Source organism: Pantherophis guttatus, chromosome 5 (assembly GCF_059756535.1).
Source record: "Pantherophis guttatus breed Tessera chromosome 5, ASM5975653v1, whole genome shotgun sequence".
NCBI lineage: Eukaryota > Metazoa > Chordata > Lepidosauria > Squamata > Colubridae > Pantherophis > Pantherophis guttatus.
Window position 1 is genome coordinate 21,646,395 of NC_142067.1, and position 19,263 is coordinate 21,665,657.

At 40.1% G+C, this 19,263-nt stretch overlaps 1 protein-coding gene across 1 annotated transcript in view; it reads right to left on the reverse strand.

Annotated features, from left to right (window-relative positions):
- CRYL1 (crystallin lambda 1) overlaps positions 1-18,039 on the reverse strand; it is a 44,614-nt gene extending 26,575 nt beyond the window's left edge. The window contains exons 1-3 of the mRNA XM_034410021.3: positions 17,673-18,039; positions 8,463-8,570; positions 3,676-3,802 (exon numbers count right to left, since the gene is read on the reverse strand). Coding sequence (XP_034265912.2) covers positions 3,676-3,802; positions 8,463-8,570; positions 17,673-17,713 — 276 coding nt within the window. The 5' untranslated portion in view covers positions 17,714-18,039. The remainder of the gene's footprint in view (positions 1-3,675; positions 3,803-8,462; positions 8,571-17,672) is intronic.
- Positions 18,040-19,263: the final 1,224 nt, after the last annotated feature.

The window sequence follows — 19,263 nt, forward strand, 5'->3', positions numbered from 1 at the left end:
CACACAATTACCTTGATTTTAGGGCTTAATCTTTAAGGGGTAATGAGGGAAAGGTCATATACTCTGAAGTATAAATTTTTCCATGGAATTATAAAATAACTTTTTAATAAGGTTAATTCTTTAACCTTATTTACACTCTGAAGAATTTTTTTTTCTCTTTTGTGTGTAATAATTCCACAGAGTTCCTTTTATTTAACTTGAGATTTTCTGTTCTTTGGTTTTCAAAAGTAAGGGTAGGTGTAATAGATTTTAGAAATAGAAATTTGCATTTGCTTTCATTTTCACTGTTATATTAAATGAGTTCATCTATTTCCTAGTGTACAATTCTCAAACAGCATTCAAATATTTGAGGGAGGGCCTTCGATTCTGCCTGCCATTAGGGCTCTGGTTTTGGGTTAGTGGGTTTTATAAATCTATAAATAAATCCATCCAACTGGCTTGTTTAGCAAATCACAATCCAATGTCAGCTTCATGTGATTTGTGAATCTAGCCTCTGACTGAAAGGGGTGGGGGGCAGGGATGGGTTCTACTTACCTTTACTACCGGTTCGCAATGGGAGAGTGCACATGCGCAGATCATCAATTATGACGTCCGGGCGGGTGGGCGGAGCCTCCTGTCTCTTTTACTACCGATTCTAAAGAACCGGACAGAACCGGGAGCAACCCACCACTGGGGGGAGGGGGGAAGCAAGATATTCATATTCAAGATATTCAGCACAAATTATTACCAAATAGTGATTCTCAGTCTTTAAAGAGATATTTGTACTATTGTGAGGTCTTTCCCCCATGTCACAGAAGCCTGACAATGCTGCATACAGCATACTGATAAAGGAATGTGAGCCTAGTGTCAAATGTGCAAGAGAGGATTAATTCGCTACATCCATGTGTAGTGAATGCTTGAGAGAGCTTGGCTCTCGCCGTCCTTCCGCCTGCATGCCGCCCGCTTGCCCTGCGCCTTGGGTCGGGGATGCGCCAGTCCCTGGCTCTGGCCTCCCCTGGGACCTCCGCCCGCATGCTGCCTGCTCGCCCTTTGCCTCGGGGAATGCACCAGGCCCTGGCTCTGGCCTTCTCTGGGGCCTCTGCCTGCATACCACCCGCTTGCCCTTTGCCTTGGGTCGGGGGACGTACCAGCCGCCGGTCTTTGCCTGCGCGAGAATCCTGCAGCCGCCGGTCTTTGCTGGCGCAAGAATCCTCCAGCTGCTGGTCTTTGCCGGTGTGAGAAGCCTGCAGTTCCTAGTCTTTTTCAGTGTGAGAAGCCTCCAGCTGCTGCACACGGCTTGGCTACGGCTGGCAAAGAGGCAGCTGCTGCAGGCCCTTTCCGCCAGCAAAAAGCGGAGGCTGCAGGATTCTTGCACTGAAAAAAGTGGCAGCTGCAGGATTCTCACGCTGAAAAAGAGCGGCTGCAGGTTTCTCATACTGAAAAAGACCGCTGGCGGCTGCAGGCCAGTGTCTCAGGGCAGGATTGTGTGCCCAGCTGCACCAACAAAGGCCAGAATAGCTGCCCGCCGTTTTCTGCTGCAAAACCCTTTTTAAAATCCTGACTGTCGGGCAGCAAGACCCAGCAAGAGATGAGGCATCGGAGAATCATTGTTGCTGATGCTGCACAAAAGTAAGTCTAAGGCTCCGGCCACCGCCGCTTCGGCCCGCCTGTGCTGCCCCACCTTGCAGTGAGTGACATCGAGTTGGGCAAGCCCACTCAGTCACATGAGCCCTCCCCCCAGCTGCGCCCATCTGGTCTTTAGGATGAACCAGTTGTTAAATTAGTTGGAGCGCACCACTGAAGAATGCCTATGGTAGCCTTCCTCAACTAAGAGCACCCTAGCTGTCCTGAGATTACAATCCCCATCCTACCTAGGCAGCTTGGCCAGAATTAACTGGGGATGAGGACCAGAGAGGAGAGGTTGACCTAAAGCAGTGATGGCTAACATTTTCCGCATGCGCGTGCCCAAACCCCCAAAATGCAATGCGTGTGCAGCCCTGTGCATGCGCCCCACTCCCCACGCATGTGCATACGGCCCCTACATGCACTGTTGCCCACGCATGTGCATGTGGCCTCCCTGCACACCCCTGCCCCCCATGCATGTGTGCATCCCCCCTGCCCATGCACATGCGCAGCAGAGACCCAAAGACCAGCTGGCCAGTGGGAGGCGCATGCACAGGCATGGCAGAGCTGAACTGGAGCAACAGCTCGTGTGCCCACAGAGAGGGCACTGTGTGCCACTGCCACCTCTGGCACGCATGCCATAGGTTTGCCATCACGGACCTAAAGTATATTAGAACTTCAGAAATGTGTCTCATTTAATGACTGTTCATAGGATCCATTGGTTTCTTATTACAGAAAGACAAATAGCAGGTTTATTTCATTGGTTCATGCTGGATTATTGCAGTAATCCATTGGCTGGATCACTAAATGATTTTGTCATTTTTTCTCATGAAATCCTATTAATAAGTAGCTTGGACATATACATGGTGTCTTTGTGAAAAGAAGGGGAAAGGAAAGAGAAGACTATATAAATCAAGTCGCTGATATTTTGCTATGGTATAGAAAAATCTCTCTCCCCCCCCCCTCTCTCTCTCACACACACACACACACACTAAGTTACATTGAACAAGTCTTAAAATTAAGCCACGGCTCTATTCCTAAAAAGTATTCCAAAAGAAAGTGAGAATTGTCACTTGTTGAATAACCTTGCAATCATTTTCTCAATACCTTTAGCGCATTGCCCCCTCTAGTGGCACATGTCCTCAATACAGCTGTCAAGGATAATTATTTATCTATTTTTTTAATAGCTGCCTGTCTCAAATATATAATGCTGGGTGGTTTACAATATGGAAAATATATACATATATTAAAAAAAATAAACCATGCAGCAGCCAGAAAAATCATAAAATACAGCCATGAATACAGCCAGGAGAGAGTTCTATCACACAAAATCTGGCTCTGACACAAAATCAGGTCTTCAAAGTATTACAAAGAGCCAGCAGGGTTGGAAGCAATCTGATTTTTGGAGGGATGATGCTCACTTTTAGACAGAAATTTTAGGTAAAGATGATCCTGACCTTGCTGGTCTTTTGTGAAGGCCCTAAAGGCCTGGCTCTGGGTCCCCCGAGTGTGTGAACGGACTTGTTTTGGGTTGTGTTAGTGATTATGAGAATTATATTTTCTTGGCTGCTATCTATTTTAATGTTTTTATTTCTATTGTTATTTTTATTTAATTTAATTCTGTTCATCACACAGAATTACTTGTTTAGTTGGGCAGGTGTACAATTTGAATGAATGAATGAATGTTTGAATGAATGTATGAATGAATGAATGAATGAATGAATGAATGAATGAATGAATGAATGAATGAATGAATGAATGAATGAATTTGACAAACATCTATTCAACCAAGGTACCGTATATGCCTCCTTTAAGACTGTGCTTTAAATTTTGTTTTGATTTGGTTTAATAGCCTAAACTTTTCTTTACTGTATTTTGAGTGAAAGATTCTATATTTTATGACCATCACAATTTACCACCATGCTGGGCAGGCTCCATTAAGCCGAGGACTATCTTTAACTGAAACAGTTCAAATGAACGGAATAGCTATTGATGTTTTGTAATATATACAAAAGGTAGATTAACTCACAAAGTCTCTTTCGTGGGAATTCCACTGGATCATCATGGACTCACCTGAACATAAATGGCACCTTTAACAGCTTCTTTTAAATCTGTGCAGCCGCTAATGAGAGTGATCTGCCGGTCAGCTTTGAGGGAGCCTTTCAGCATTCCAGCTGTTTCGAGTTCTTTCATTTGTTCGCTATTTGGAACATAAAGTGAACATTGGAATTATTCTTTAAAAGCACTTCCAGGGATATATTGGGTTTAAGCACGTGTTAAATGCTTCATTGATATCAGTATCAAATTCCAACTTTTGCAGATCACCATAAAAAGGTATAAGGCAGTTTGTACTGCAGCCTTTCTCAACACAGCATCATTCAGTTGTGTAGGATACAACTTCCAGCATTCCCAATCACCATGGAAATAAATTTAAAACTTGAAGAAAGTGTGAGATAACTGATGATCGCCAGTTTCAAAAATCCCTTGTAAGCCTGGAAACATCAAATAAACTTTATTAAAAGAAATTCCCCTTTTTTTCTAGTAGATCTGCATGAATCTCCCTATTATCAATCAATGGGATCCACTGGAATGCCTGCTGGAAGTATGATACCAGATTGCCAACTAGTAAATTGCTGAGGTCAAAGTCAAGTGTTTGATGATGGGGGAAAAAAATCTAAGGAGGATGATCATTGAAGTTTCTAGACAGGTAGACAGCATATATCTGAACCTTTTTATTTCTGCATAAATTTTCTAAGTAAAATCTGTTGCTATTTCCCCTAAAACGGGGAACAGTTTTTCCTTGTTTTGTTTTGTGCAAAATATAGTAGCATTGCAACAACTAACCAGCAGATGGCCCTCAAACATACCTGCAGTAGATGAAGACTTACAGTATAAATTTAAACACCATTTGTAACTGGAAAAGGTAATTAACAGCATAACCAACATTATCCTTTATTTATTTTAAAATATATTGGAATTATATTTCAAGATTGTTTTCCACTTCCTCTTGGAAACTTTCAAGCTTTTCAAGATCTGTTCACAAAGTATTTTCTTTTCATTTTGACTGCAGCATTTTTTAATCCGCATAAAATAAAAAAATGCATTAATAACTTATTTGTTTGTTTGTTTGTCAAACGTACAAGATGACAAGTATATATAAATCTAAACAAAGGAAGTAAATACAAATAAATGGGGACAGTAAGACAGGGACGGTCCCCTTTACGGACCTCTTAAGGGAGTGAGGTCCACGGTAAACTATTTGAAGTTGAAACTGTGAGGATTTGAGGCTGTAACAATGGAGTTGGGTAGAGCATTTCAGGCATTGACCACTCTGTTGCTGAAACTGTATTTCCTGCAATCGGGTTTGAAGCAGTTTACCTTGAGTTTGTATCGATTGTTTGCCTGTGTACTATTGTGGTTAAAACTGAAGAAGTCGTTGATAGGCAAGACATTGTAGCAGACAATTTTGTGTTACTATGCTTAAATCGGACCTTAGGTGGCGCAATTATTGAAGGAACAAACAGTACACAATCTCAACCACATTTCTATTCTGTTGCAAGTACAACTTCCAAGATACTGTCTCCAGCTATAAACAGAACAGCGAATCATTCCAGCCCCCAATTTCTCAAAATTTATGAAATTTATACTAAGTAGGCTTTAGTGAGATGGCAAGTCTTAGGAAAGAGAGAGGGAGGGAGCTTTAAGGAAATGAACTGTTCCATAGCTTCCCAGTCATTGATCTAAACCCAGCTGGGGTGTTGCATTTAAAGCAGGGGTATCAAACTTGTGGCCCGCCCATGGGCCGGATATGTCACACACTGGCCACGCCCATGCCCGGTTTAGCGAAGGGAGAAAAGTCACGATACGTCACATGACAACGCCGTGACGACGCAAGTTTGACAGCCCTTATTTAAAGTTTTTATTGCTTCAAATAACCCTGCATGATTAAACAGAGCAAGTTCAAGGCATATTTTTCTTCAATTTGAAGAATTAACAATCAGGATTGTTAACAATCAGGATAATTCTTCAGGAATTAACAATCTGAGTTAACCTTTATGCATCAATTGTTGACAAATTTTGGAAAACCAACAAATGTCAGGCATCTTGAGGAGAGCAAATATTACCTCTTTTCAAAAAGGGGAAAGGACAATCCAATCAATATAACAGTGATACTTGGGAGACTAAACGTATCTCATTTTTTAGTTGAATAGCTTCCTTGATAGATTGTGAGAATGCTGTGAATATAATTTCACTTAAGCAAAGAATCTGATGAAGTAGCCCATGAGATTAATTCCCACGGTAGTTGTGTGAGCTAAATGTACGACAACTTGATGGAAACGTAACTGGTTTGAAAATCGCGTCCCATTTGCAAGCAGACAAAGCTTTGTTTCCTTCTGGCCGAAAAGTGCACGATGGACCCAGGGGGAGGCAGATGCATAGAGGGGGAGGCAGGCAATCCCAATGCTCCGCCCACTCTACCCCACTGTCTCTCGGCTTGCTGCAGCCGCGCCGGGCAGGTGCCCGTGTGGGGTGTTGAGATCGCCTGCCTCCCCTCTCCCCTGTGCCTCTGCCTCGGCCACCATGCAAGCCTCTTGCGAACCTCCCGTGAACCAGGCAGTCACACAGTACGTCTGGATCACCTGTCTCCACCACCACCACGCCTCTGTGCTCAGACTTATCTGCGCTGCGCCAAGGGGCCAGCGGGCTGCAGTCGCTGCCAGACAGTTGGCCCCTGCGCTGCCTCTTGGGTTGGCCACGCCTAACCCTTGGGCTTATTTTGGGGGTAGGGCTTATATTAGACCCACCCAAAAAAAATAGGCTACGGCTTATTTTCAGTGTGGATCTTATTTTCATGGAAATACAGTATAACAAAAACACCAGCAGTGAAGATAATGAGATCATTCCTTTTCATCTAGTAATCCTATGCTTCGAAAAATGAGACTTCTCTCAAGTATTTTGTTTCAGAATATGATATGCCAAACAATACATACTAGAGTAAATACAAAAGAGACATCATGTGCAAGTAGCTTATCTCCATGGCCACAAGGACTATAAATCAGGTTTTTTACATTTCATTCTCGGTTGAGATTCTCAGGTAATGTTGAAATTGAACCTTGTTAATCTTAATGCAAATCAGAGATCAAACTAAGATTCTTGTTTGAGAAAATGTCTGTTCTTTGGAAGATTTAAAAACCTTTGAGAAATTTTATAGGAGACTTACAAAGTTTTAACATGTTCATCTGGAATCACTGAATCAATGAAAGCTAACATTTTAAAAAATATATAATTATATATCCTGAGAAACTCTAATTGTAGGAATAATATTTGCTATATTCTGAATCATTCTGTTTTATAGAATTTAATAATTCTGTAATAATTCAGTATCTTAAACATACAAGGATCAATTTCAAATTTAACAACTACAAAATCTTTGTTAAACTGAAAGTTGATCTCTTTCTGCTTTAGAGATTTAAATTTATGCTTTAGAAATTTCTGAAAACAATAATGTAATGAGATAACTACAGAATGTACATTGCAGTTTATTAGCTGATCAACCAAAGAGCAAAGTTTTAAAAATAATGATGTCTATCTAGATCAGGTATGATAAGGCACTGGGAAGAAAGAAGTATACACTTTTGTGACACAGTTCTCTGTTGTTGTATATTCATTAAGTTAAAGTCATTTAACATTCAGATTTTGTGAATTCAAATTATTTACTTCAAAAACCACTGGAGACAATTAAAATGTTATAATTTGATATTTATTTATTTATTTATTTATTTATTTATTTATTTATTTATTTATTTATTTATTCAATTTATATGCCGCCCCTCTCCGAAGACCCAGGGCGGCTCACAATACACTCAAAAAATCACTATAAAAACACTTAAAAATTAAAAACATTAAAGACATTAAAACCCATTCACACCATTCATGGCCAGATCTCGTCAGATCGCAAAGCGAGATCAACAGCCCCAGACCTGCCGGAAAAGCCAGGTCTTCACCACTTTTCAGAAGGCCAATAGGGTGGGGATGATCCGGACCTCAGGAGGTAACTGGTTCCAGAGAGCTGGGGCAGCCACAGAGAAGGCCTTCCCCTACGGGCCCATTAGCCGGCATTGTTTAGCTGATGGGAGCTGGAGGAGACCAACTCTGTGGGATCTTACCTGTCGCTGGGAGCTTTGCGGTAGAAGGCGGTCTCGAAGATAACCTGGCCCTGAGCCATGTAGGGCTTTAAAGGTAATAACCAACACCTTGAATTGTGACTGGTCTTGACAGGGCATTGGTTTTTGTTTTTATTTTTTGTAAAAATTTAGTTGTTTTCCCAGTTAAAGGTTGTTCATGCATTTGGAAGATTTAGAGATAGAAGTTTGAGTTCAATTCTTTATGTAAAAAAGAGATAATCTGGAATAAACCCAATCTAAAAATCTCTGGTGAATTTTTGTTATTACTTGGACAAAAATGGTACTTATCTTACTGTTAATGCTTTGACAATAAAACATTTGAGGAACTTGAAGATAAATTTGGACTTCTAAAACTGGATGATAGTTATATTTTAAATTAAAAGGCTTTTGATTTCTTATTATATCCTTGATGTGCCAACAATTTTTGAAACTCTCAAATTCTTTTCAGTATCTCTTATATAATTCAATAGAGGATTAAGGGAGGGATGTCAATGTTTTATATTAAAGATGCAAAATATTTTACACAAATATTTTATCATATGGGCCTGCTTTATGATTTTCTAATTTTGGTCTAATATTCGCATTATTCTTGATGAGACTTCAGGAGAAAATTAGGATCAAAATGTTAATGTTTACAATACCCTATCTGGACTTAGAGAAAGTTAGATGACTTACCCAATTTTTTTCAAGCTTTTTGTAACCTGTGCTTCCACAGTATCATAAAGCTTTACTTGAAAACCACCAGATGCAAAAACCATGGCCCAGCTGCTCCCAATGAGTCCACTAAGGAAGAAATCAAAAGAAAAGGTCAGTGTGCATTTTTATGGTTGTTAGCAAGGACACTGTCAAACAGAGCTGATGGAAATTGGTTCTAGATTTTCAATTTGAGTATTTCCTTGAAGGCAACACCAATTTAAATATGGAACACATTATTTCTCACACACATTAACTGATTGTTCAGATCCAGTAGTGGAAGTTCAAAATCTGTCTTGAAGAAGAAAAAACAGGACAGACATGTAACAAGAGATCAGCTCACACTCAAGCTCTGAGATGGCCATTCATCACTTATAGCAGCTTCTAGAGTTACTTCTTTACTTCTTCTTTATTTATTTGTATCCTGCCTTTATTATTTTTATAAATAACTGAAGATGGCAAAAATATCTAAAACTCTTTCCTTTTTCTATTTTCTCCACAATAATGACCTTTGAGGTGGATTGGGCTGAGAGAGTGAGAATGAATAGCTGACCCAAAGTCACCTAGCTGGCTTTCATGTCTAAGGTGGGACTAGAACTCATGGTCGCCTGGTTTTTAGACTGATGCCTTAACCACTAGGCCAAACCAAACTTTTGTAACTGGATAACCAGACAAGTGACATATAAATTTAAATAAAATTATATTCAACTACCCCTTTTCTCCAAAAATAAGACATCCCCTGATAATAAGCCCAATCGGGCTTTTGAGCACATGGCAATAAGGCCAAGCGCTTATTTCAGGGTTCAAAAAAATATAAGACAGGATCTTATTTTCAGGGAAACACGGTATTATATTCCACTATTCTAATATAACTGTGCTGATATAACAGTACTGATTTTATATCAGTTCAAAAATGGTTAGCTGATTCTAGAAGACACATTGAACTAGTAATGTGGAAATAGACATAAAAAAACACCATTAGGCAAATGGTCTTGTACCAGAGACACATGAATATCATCTTAAAGACCTGTGTTCTGACAGACGAGCACAACTCAAAATGCACTGACGATTATCCTCGAATGGTGACGAAATGTTTGCAACCAAATTGCCAAGCTCGGAGCTCAAACCAACAGCCCAACTATTTATTTATTTATTTTGTCAAGCATGTATAACAGATATAAGTATAAACATGATTATGAATACAGGAAATGGATACGAATAAATGGGGACAGTAGGACAGGGACCGTAGGCACGTTGGTGCGCTTATGCACGCCCCTTACCAACTATCAACCCAAGCTACTAATATTCAAACACATTGCAATATCATCTTATGTTTTGACATTATGTGAAAGGCTAATTCTGCAAATTAGAGCCCAAAACCATTACTGAAGAGAAATCCTCCACAAATATTATTAGTGAGAAACACTTTTATGCACTCCCAACCCACACATATGGCATCCGTATAATTTGGATATTTTAAATAATTATTGAAAATATGAATTTCCTTTTATCAAATCAGGACAACTATCTATTTAATCTGGCAGAAACTATTCACTTTCCTAGGCTTTTTCCCAATCCTGCATTAATAAATATTCAAACAAAGAATGCCATATCTGAACATAAAATAAGGTGCAAGCAAGTATGTATTCCACTGCTAGTGGCATAGGAGTTTCTACACTAATCATTATTTTTTGCTACTAGAATACTACTGGAATACAATATTACATTTAGACTCTGTTTCAACTCCTACCCTCAAAACGATGCTATAGAGCACTGCACACCAGAACAACTAGACACAAGGACAGCTTTTTCCAATTGCCATCACTCTGCTAAACAAATAATTCCCTCAACACTGTCAAACTATTTACTAAGTCTGCACTACTATTAATCTTCTCATCGTTCCCACCACCCATCTCCTTCCACTTATGACTGTAATTTTGTTGCTTGTATTCTTACGATTTATATTGATATTGTTTCCTGATTGTTTATTTGTACCCTATGACTATCATTAAGTGTTGTACCTTATGATTCTTGATGAATGTATCATTTCTTTTTATGTACACTGAGAGCACCAAGACAAATTCCTTGTGTGCCCAATCACACTTGGCCAATAAAAAATTCTATTCTATTCTATTCTATTCTATTCTATTCTTTTTTGACAGTCCTTTATAGAGTATTTAAAAAGCATAATACATAGTCTATGAAATTCAATCTTTAGTGCAAACAATAACTGTTTAAGATAACTGCTTGAGTCACAACTGAAACTTAATTTTAAAACTTTCATAATATAATCAGACATATATTCTATTGTTTCATGTTGTTTATGAGTTCAGAAGTGATGTCACTGTTCTTTCAAAGTATGTGGATACTCTATTCTATTCGAAATATCATAAAGGCACCATGGACAGTGTTGTGACATCATTGGACTGATCAGACCAAAATATGAGGATTCTTTTTCGTTATCCCTTAACGAACCCAATAGGAGAAATTATGCTTTCAGTTATCTTTGCAAAAAATGAAAAAAAAAAAGTCTGAAATGTTTGGTCCCATGCATTCTGGGGACATCTGGAGTCATGTATCTAGTGCTGGGGGACAGAGAATACACACCTGATGTATTGGATTAAACATTTAAATTATAGTTAACATTGAATTTTAAATTGTGGTTAAACATTGATCAAAGTTCTCCAATTTCTTCCCTGCTATAACATTAAGGGAGAATGATAAATATTCAAGTTCAAGGTTCAAGGTCTTGCTTACATAATGATAAAACTGTAATTCATTTTAGCATTTAAGCATATTATACATACATATATACATTACAAAAATTCAATCCCTAACATTCCATTTCTAATCATATATGGTTAGCAGTTCTGGGAGTTGCAATCCCAACACATTAGGGAATGCTGCATTAGAGAAGGATGGTTGAATCACTTCTATAATATTCTGAAAAACACCTATTTTAAAATGAAAAATGCTTGAATATAAAATTGCCAAGTTGACAAGAGTATTTATATAACTTCAGCCTTGCTTTAAAGCTCAGCTAAACTGCATATATAGTATTCTGAATATCTGTCTTTTAATGGACATAGCTACTGAATATATGCTGACATTGTGATTTCACAATCAACAAGTAGAAAATGGTTAACCTGTTTTTAAACACTGTAATAAGTGCCAGTAGATGCATATCAATTAGACAAGATTTCCAATTTGTTGCAGAATGATTCTGTAGAAACAAAGACAAAATTGTTTTGAAGTCAAGAGAACTCTATGTACAGGTCTGTCTCTAGGGATTAATAAAACCAAGCACTGATTTCCCCATCCTAAAACCTTGCTTGTCAGCAGGTAAGCTTTCCTGATTGGAGGATAAATAGGAGAAACAGGAATTAAGCAAGTTGTGTTCAGAAGAGCCTGGGCAGATTCTCTTGTGATTGCTCTATCTAGACCAGGAGTGTCAAACCCAAGGCCCACGGGCCGGAGCAGGCCTGCTGGGTGTTTAGATCTGGCCTGTGGGGCCACCCTGGAAACAGCAAAGGACTGGCCCATGGTGCCTCTGCCAGCAAAAACGGAGCTCAGGAGGGCCACGTGCGGCCCTCCCTAGCTCTGTTTTTGCTGGCAGAGGGTTGCAGGAGGCTGTCCCAGCTGAAAACGGAGCTCTGGAGCCCATTTTCACTGGCTGAGCGCTCGGGCCACCATAGGCACCCCTAACATGAGTGACATCAAGCTGGCCATGCCCACCCTTGCCACGCCCCGACCCCCCAAGGTCAAACACAACCCTGATGTGGCCCTCGATGAAATAGAGTTTGACATCCCTGATCTAGACTCTGCTCAAAAAAGATTACTCTTAATTGAGGGGGGTTTCATTGAATAACCATGTGTGCCCAACATTCCAGCCAATGTTGAACAATTACAGTTGGAGCTTAGATTATGGGCTTTTTGATCTGTTTTGATCTCCTTGCACACTCATGGAAACCTCTGCAACACAGCTGGGATTATGACATGTTCCAACATTAGCAAAACCTCTTCTCTCACCTGTCAATCTGATAGCTACCCTACTTTTTAAGATCAATCAAATATATTGTGCAATGAAAAAGTTGGCTTTCAGAGTAAATAAAGCATTCCATTAAATTACCACGTTCCTCTGTTTATCCTCTTATAAGCAAGATTTAGTATTATTTCATTTTCAATAAAAGAAAATACGAAGGTTTTATTTTGTTGGTAGATAGAGGAATTTCTCCTATCCCTTTATAAGTCTTGCTAAACAATCAGAGGGTTAAAAGCTTGCTTGTTAGTAATCAACCTTAGCAGGTAAATTAAGATCTTCATGTGGCTTAAAACTAGCCAAACAGATCTTTCAACCCAGCTACCTACTAACTATTGCCATCTGCAATAGTTAACTGTCATTGTTCCAGCAGTTAAAAGAAATTGTTTAGTCACACAATTTTTAATAGAGTTTTTATAATATGGATGGTTGTATCTTTTTTGAATATTTTATCTAGTTCATCAGTTGGCTTCTTGGATAATGCAGTGCCCCATAGGGGATATTAATATACAATGAATCATCACCCCCAAAGTTTTTGGTTTAAAGAAGGCAAATGGGAATGTGTATTGTCATGGACATTAGAGAGCGGTTCTACTATAATAACCTTAATCTATTAGGCCTCTTCAAAAATCTGAAACACTTTGGTTATTTACAGGTTCCTTTGGGGACAATGAACTGCCCATTTTTTTGTTATTTAGATGCTTTCAGTCAATTTTTTTAAATATTTTATTACCCACATTACAAAGTTATTGGAATCTAGCAGCATTTCAAACCTCACATTATCATGGAGTGAATATTTTTCATTTTCTTTTGCAATTAAATACTTTTTATGACCCAGGGTACAGAGCAATAAGTAATTCAAAATGAAAAGACCTGTCAACATCGGACTGTTGCTAAAATCTTGCTTTCCATGAATATCTGTAGGGCTAGTGCTCCTAGTTTCTGCGATTACTGGAATAGTTCTGGAATACCAGGAGTTCGCTGTGTTTTCAACCACAGAGTCTTACTCATTGCCACAAAATTTCTTGTTATCATGAATACTCTTTCATGAATCTCAGGTGATGTCAGGACTAACAAGATCCATCAGATTTCTGTTAATTTTTTCATAAATAAAAACATTTTCATTAAATAAATACAACAATCGCCGCATGAATAGATACAAAATAAGCATATGAATCAGTGATGTGTTTCCCCCGGTTCGCCCCGGATTGGGCGAACCTGTAGTGGCGGCAGGAGGCTCTGCCCACCAGGACGTCTCTGTGCATGTGCAGAAGTGTTGCACGCATGCATGCACGTGCACCCATGCACATGCACGCTCGCCCATGCATGCATGCACGCGCGCCTATGAGCGAACTGGTAGCGAACTAAATTGAAACCCACTCAGGGGTGAAATCTACTTACCTTCCTTACCAGTTTGGAAGCGCTCACGCTCGTGCGCATCATGTACGCACGCAGACATTCTGCGCATACGCAGAAGGTAAAATACACATTACTTCCTGGTTAAAACCAGGAAGTAATGACACCCAGGCAGGTGGGCGGAGCTTTGCTCCGCCATCACTACCGGATTGCCAAACCACCGGCCAAGATCGCTACCGGACCGGGCGATCCGGCAGCATTTCGCCCCTGAACCCACTACTGATATGAATCATATAAAACAAAAACAAAAACTCCTCTCTGTTCTTTATCAGCCACTGAAAATAATCATTATGGCAAATTATAGAAGGTGAAGATTAGAAGATTGGTGGTTTGTTATGAACAAGCTTAATAGATAGCAGAGTTCTGGGCTAAAAGCCACAGTATTTTTAATTTTTTTTGCTAGCGTAATTTTTTATTCTGTGTTCTAGTTTCTCTATGTTCAATTTCTGAAACTGGTATCCCACCCACTATTGTCCTTAAATCTTCCCTGGGTATCCAAGATCTGTAAGCAGAGGATAACTATGACATGTAATCTGACTGCCACCCCTATTCCACATACTAATGAAGAATATCATACGTAGATTAGATGTATGCATCTAATCTACATATTAGATGCATACAATGCATCTAATGCATCGTATTAGAAACTCTTTCTGATTCTGTAAATATTATATTTATGGTTTCAGTTATTCTTCTGATGTTCTGTATCACTTAGGGGAGGGGAAAGGCAAGTTTGGTGACCCTAGATAAGAGGTGTCAAACTCGATTTCATTGAGGGCTGCACCACAGTTGTGTCTGACTTCAGAAGGCTGAGGTGTGTGGCCATGGTGGGCATGTTGAAGGCACCTGTGATGGCCAAGTGCTAAGGCAGGACTTCCCTGAGACTTGCCCTCGCTCTCATTATAATCTCCTTCCTTCCTTCCCTCCTTCCCTCCCTCCCTCCTTCCTTCCTTCCCTCCCTCCCTCCCTCTTCTCCTTTCTTCTTCCTTCCCCTCTTTCCTTATTTTTCTCTTCTCATCTTCCCATCTTTTTCTTTGTCTTTCCTCTTTCCCTTTCTCTTTTCCTGTCCCTTCTTGCATGCTCAAATGCAAAAGGGGAAGCATTTCTCCTTTTGTTTTGTTTTTAGTTTGTTTTGAAAGCCGTCTGCCAGCAAAAACGGAGCCCACACCCCATTTTTGGCCGTGACAGCCTCCTGCAGCCCTCTGCCAGCAAAACCTGAGCTGTTTTCGCTGGTAGAGGCACCGTGTACTGGTCCTTTGCTGTTTCTAGGCTGGCCCCATGGGCCGAATCTAAGCACCCCTAAGGGCCGGATCTGGGCCCTGAGTTTGACACCCCTGCCCTAGATCCTCAAGTCTGAAGCTATTGCCTTTCAATCAAATAGATTAAAAAATACAGTAGAACAAAGTCATGTACTCAATGTTACTAAACATTGTTACTAAAAAATAAATTAAGAACAGTTGCAGGAATTGAATATGTCTACTTTAATGAAAAGGACTAGGGATGACATGATAGTAGTGCTCCAGTATCTAAGGAGCTGTCACAAAGAAGAGGGGGTCAACTTATTCTCCAAAGCACCTGAAGGCAGAACAAGAAACAATGGATGGAAACTAATCATGCCAAAACAATCTTATTTCATTCTTTGACAAATTGACTAAATTGGTAGACTAACAAAATGCTGTGGACATAGTATATTTAGACTTCAGTAAGGCATTCGACAAAGTAGACCACAACCTACTTCTTGGTAAGCTAGAAAAAAGTGGGATACATAGCATAATTACCATACAGATTTGTAACAGGCTGAAAACCATACTCAATCAGTAGTCCTTAATGGTACTACATCTACACGGAGGGAAGCAAGCAATGGGATACCACAAGGTTCTGTCTTAGGCCCAGTACTCTTCAATATTTTCATAAATGACTTAGATAAGGGGCCAGAAGGAGAACTCATCAAATTTGCAGATGACACTAAGCTGGCAGAAATAGATCTAGATCTAGACCTAGATCCGTGATGGTGAATTTATGGCACACATGGTTTATAATCCAATGTACTGAAATTCCAATTAAATAGTCAGTTATATGTGTTACACAAAATAATCATTACATGTTTTATTAGATTTACCACGGTGGCGCAGTGGTTAGAGTGCAATACTGCAAGCTGCTCCGACTGACTGCTGGCTGACCGCAAATTGGCAGTTCAAATCTCACCAGGCTGAAGGGTGACTCAGCCTTCCATCCTTCCGAGGTCGTTAAAATGAGGGCCCAGATTGTTGGGGGCAATATGCTGACTCTGTAAACCGCTTAGAAAGGGCTGTAAAGCACTGTAAAGCGGTATATAAGTCTAAGTGCTATTGCTATTACATTTGGCCTGCAAAGTGAGCCAGAATCCACTTGTTCACTAGATAAGAGCAAAGAAAGTGTTCTGCATCTCTTTGGTACAACCTTTTCTAGGTCTACTTCGGTAGCCCAAACTTTTCTAGGATGTTAATAATGTTTTTATGTTCTAAACTTCAGGTTAGAAGGACAGACAATTCTATCTGCAGCTTAATAAAAACAGAGGCATGTTCTTCACTGTTCTATTCCACAATGTGACCTACTTCCTTCCTAAATTTGCAATCACATATTTCTAATCATATATCATAAGCAAACGCTGCAGTGTGGTACAAGGTAGCTAATCAACATTTTAAATGCAGAAAACGCTGGTGACTGAGCTTTGCTCCTTGATCACTGAATCGTTTCAAATGCTGACACTTAAATTCTTTCCTGGTTGCTGTCACAAAACTTGTGGCAAACTGGGCAAAACCTGACTTGACTCTACATACCATTGGTGAATGAGGCATGACTTCATGTAGTAGACCTTAACTGCTATTTGAACCAAAGACCATGTGACAATCTAAGATAAACATGCTCCAAATACCTCTAAATTCTACAATCTGGGAAGCCATTGTGGAAACCTCTGTTCATACCCTTTTATTTGAAGGGCTAAGGTTGAATCATAAATAGGGTGGAAAAATCAGCAATAAAATGAAATACAACAGTATCTTAAGATTTCACTCAACAGAAAAAATACTGTAGAAGCGCAATATAAATTAATTTTATCCCATAATTGTTTATATAAAATAGAAGTAATTCCAGCTACAAGGTTGTTGTCACTTTTCCAACTCGATGCAATTCAGAAAAAGAAAAGATGACTATTCTACCCCCTGGATGTCATTTTAAAAGGCTACAGAAGGCCAAAGATGGGACTTATTTCTACATTAACTCCCAAAAGATAAGAACGGACACTTGCATTGCAAATGACCTTCTCACAAGTTGTATTTCTCATTTATAGAATTTTTGAAATGATACGGCTGTTAAAGATACGTTGCATACCCATTCCAAATGATAAGAGGGAAGAGGAGGAAAAGAATTGTTCCTTTTCCTGGAACCATCTCTTGATCCAAGATAACCTGCCAAGTAATAGTAAAGGGATCAAACATGGGCTAGACTAGAGTCCTCATTTGCTTGTTTCAAGGCTCTGTGCAACAAGTGCTGATGGAGGTTGTGCTACTGGGGCTTTTCATGACTGCTAAATTCTGTACCTAAAATTGCATCAACCTGCCCCCCCCCACACCTTGGACGTGGGGGGCTGGGAAACGTCAAGTACCTTCTGAGCCCCTCCTGTTTGAGCTGTCCTACCTCTTCTTCCTCTTCTCTGGGCACAGGAAGCAGGAGCAACACAAGTGCATGGAAAGATTTACCTGCCAACTATCACAATTCGCCCCTCCTGGGTAGGATTCATGATGGTGGAGAAACGCAGAGCCTTCGGCGGAGGAAGCGGGCTTGGCAAAGAGGACAACCTCTGGGCCACTTGGGCCACCTCCCGTTTAAAAGGGAACGCGTTCTCCCCACCCCCAACTTCTGGGATGTTACGGCCACTGCCATTGGTTGCCAGCAAAGGATGGTTCCTATTGGCTGCCCGAGTTCCCCAAACAACTGCTCGAACCCGCGACTCCGAGGGGTTACCCAACACGTTCACATGATTTATTATAGGATAGAGTCGATACGGGGAGGCGCCTCGGCATCAGGGAGCCCTGTCGCTTAGGGCTCTTTTCTTTCCTTCCGATTGGTTCCGGTTGGAAATCGGCGGAGAGCGACCGTGCCTTCGAAGCCACCCCATTTCCGACTGTGTCTCTTCTCCCTCCATCTTCCCTCCCCCTTCCTCCTTTTTCGGAAAAACCAGGGATCCGAACTTGATTCTTTTCCTTTAGGGTTTTTAGCCCTTGTCCTCAGCCTGGTCCTCTCCACGTGTGCTATAGGACCCAGATCCCATAATCCCCGACCCGTTAGTGTTTGGGGAATGAAGGGAGTTGAAGGTATCAAAGGTGGAGAAGTTTGTGTTTGCTCTTTTTTTTCCGGGTGGGCCAGTGGAGGATCCAGGGATCCAGCGCGTGTCTCGAGGCAAAGGATCAGAAAGCTCACTTTCCCTTTCTGGGTGTCATGTGCACCAAGACAAATTCCTTGTGTGTCCAATCACACTTGGCCAATAAAGAATTCTATTCTATTCTATTCTATTCTACTCTACTCTACTCTACTCTACTCTACTCTACTCTACTCTACTCTACTCTACTCTACTCTACTCTACTCTACTCTACTCTACTCTACTCTACTCTACTCTACTCCACTCCACTCCACTCCACTCCACTCCACTCCACTCCACTCCACTCCACTCCACTCCACTCCACTCCACTCCACTCCACTCCACTCCACTCCACTCCTTTATTCTATTCTATTCTATTCTATTCTATTCTATTCTATTTATTCTATTCTATTCTATTCTATTCTATTCTCCACTCCACTCCATTTCATTCCTCTATTCTATTCTATTCTATTCTATTCTATTCTATTCTATTCTATTCTATTCTATTCTATTCTATTCTATTCTATTCTATTCTATTCTCCACTCCACTCCACTCCACTCCACTCCACTCCACTCCACTCCATTTCATTCCTCTATTCTATTCTATTCTATTCTATTCTATTCTATTCTATTCTATTCCATTCTATTCCATTCCATTCCATTCCATTCCATTCCATTCCAGTCGTAAGAACAGGATATGAACAGACCCTACAGGGCTTCCAACATCATCCTGTCTATTTGAATTCCTGCTATGCAAATCAGTATATTTTTGAAATATTCTTGTATTTCATGTTTGCCTGCTTTGTGGAAAGTGGTTGCCCACATTTATTTGGGAACAATATGAATTTAATTGCCATTATTTAAACTTTGCTTTTTGTTGTTCTGGAGTTACAAGTTCAAGAGAGCTTCAGGCAAAATTATGTTGAAAGAAA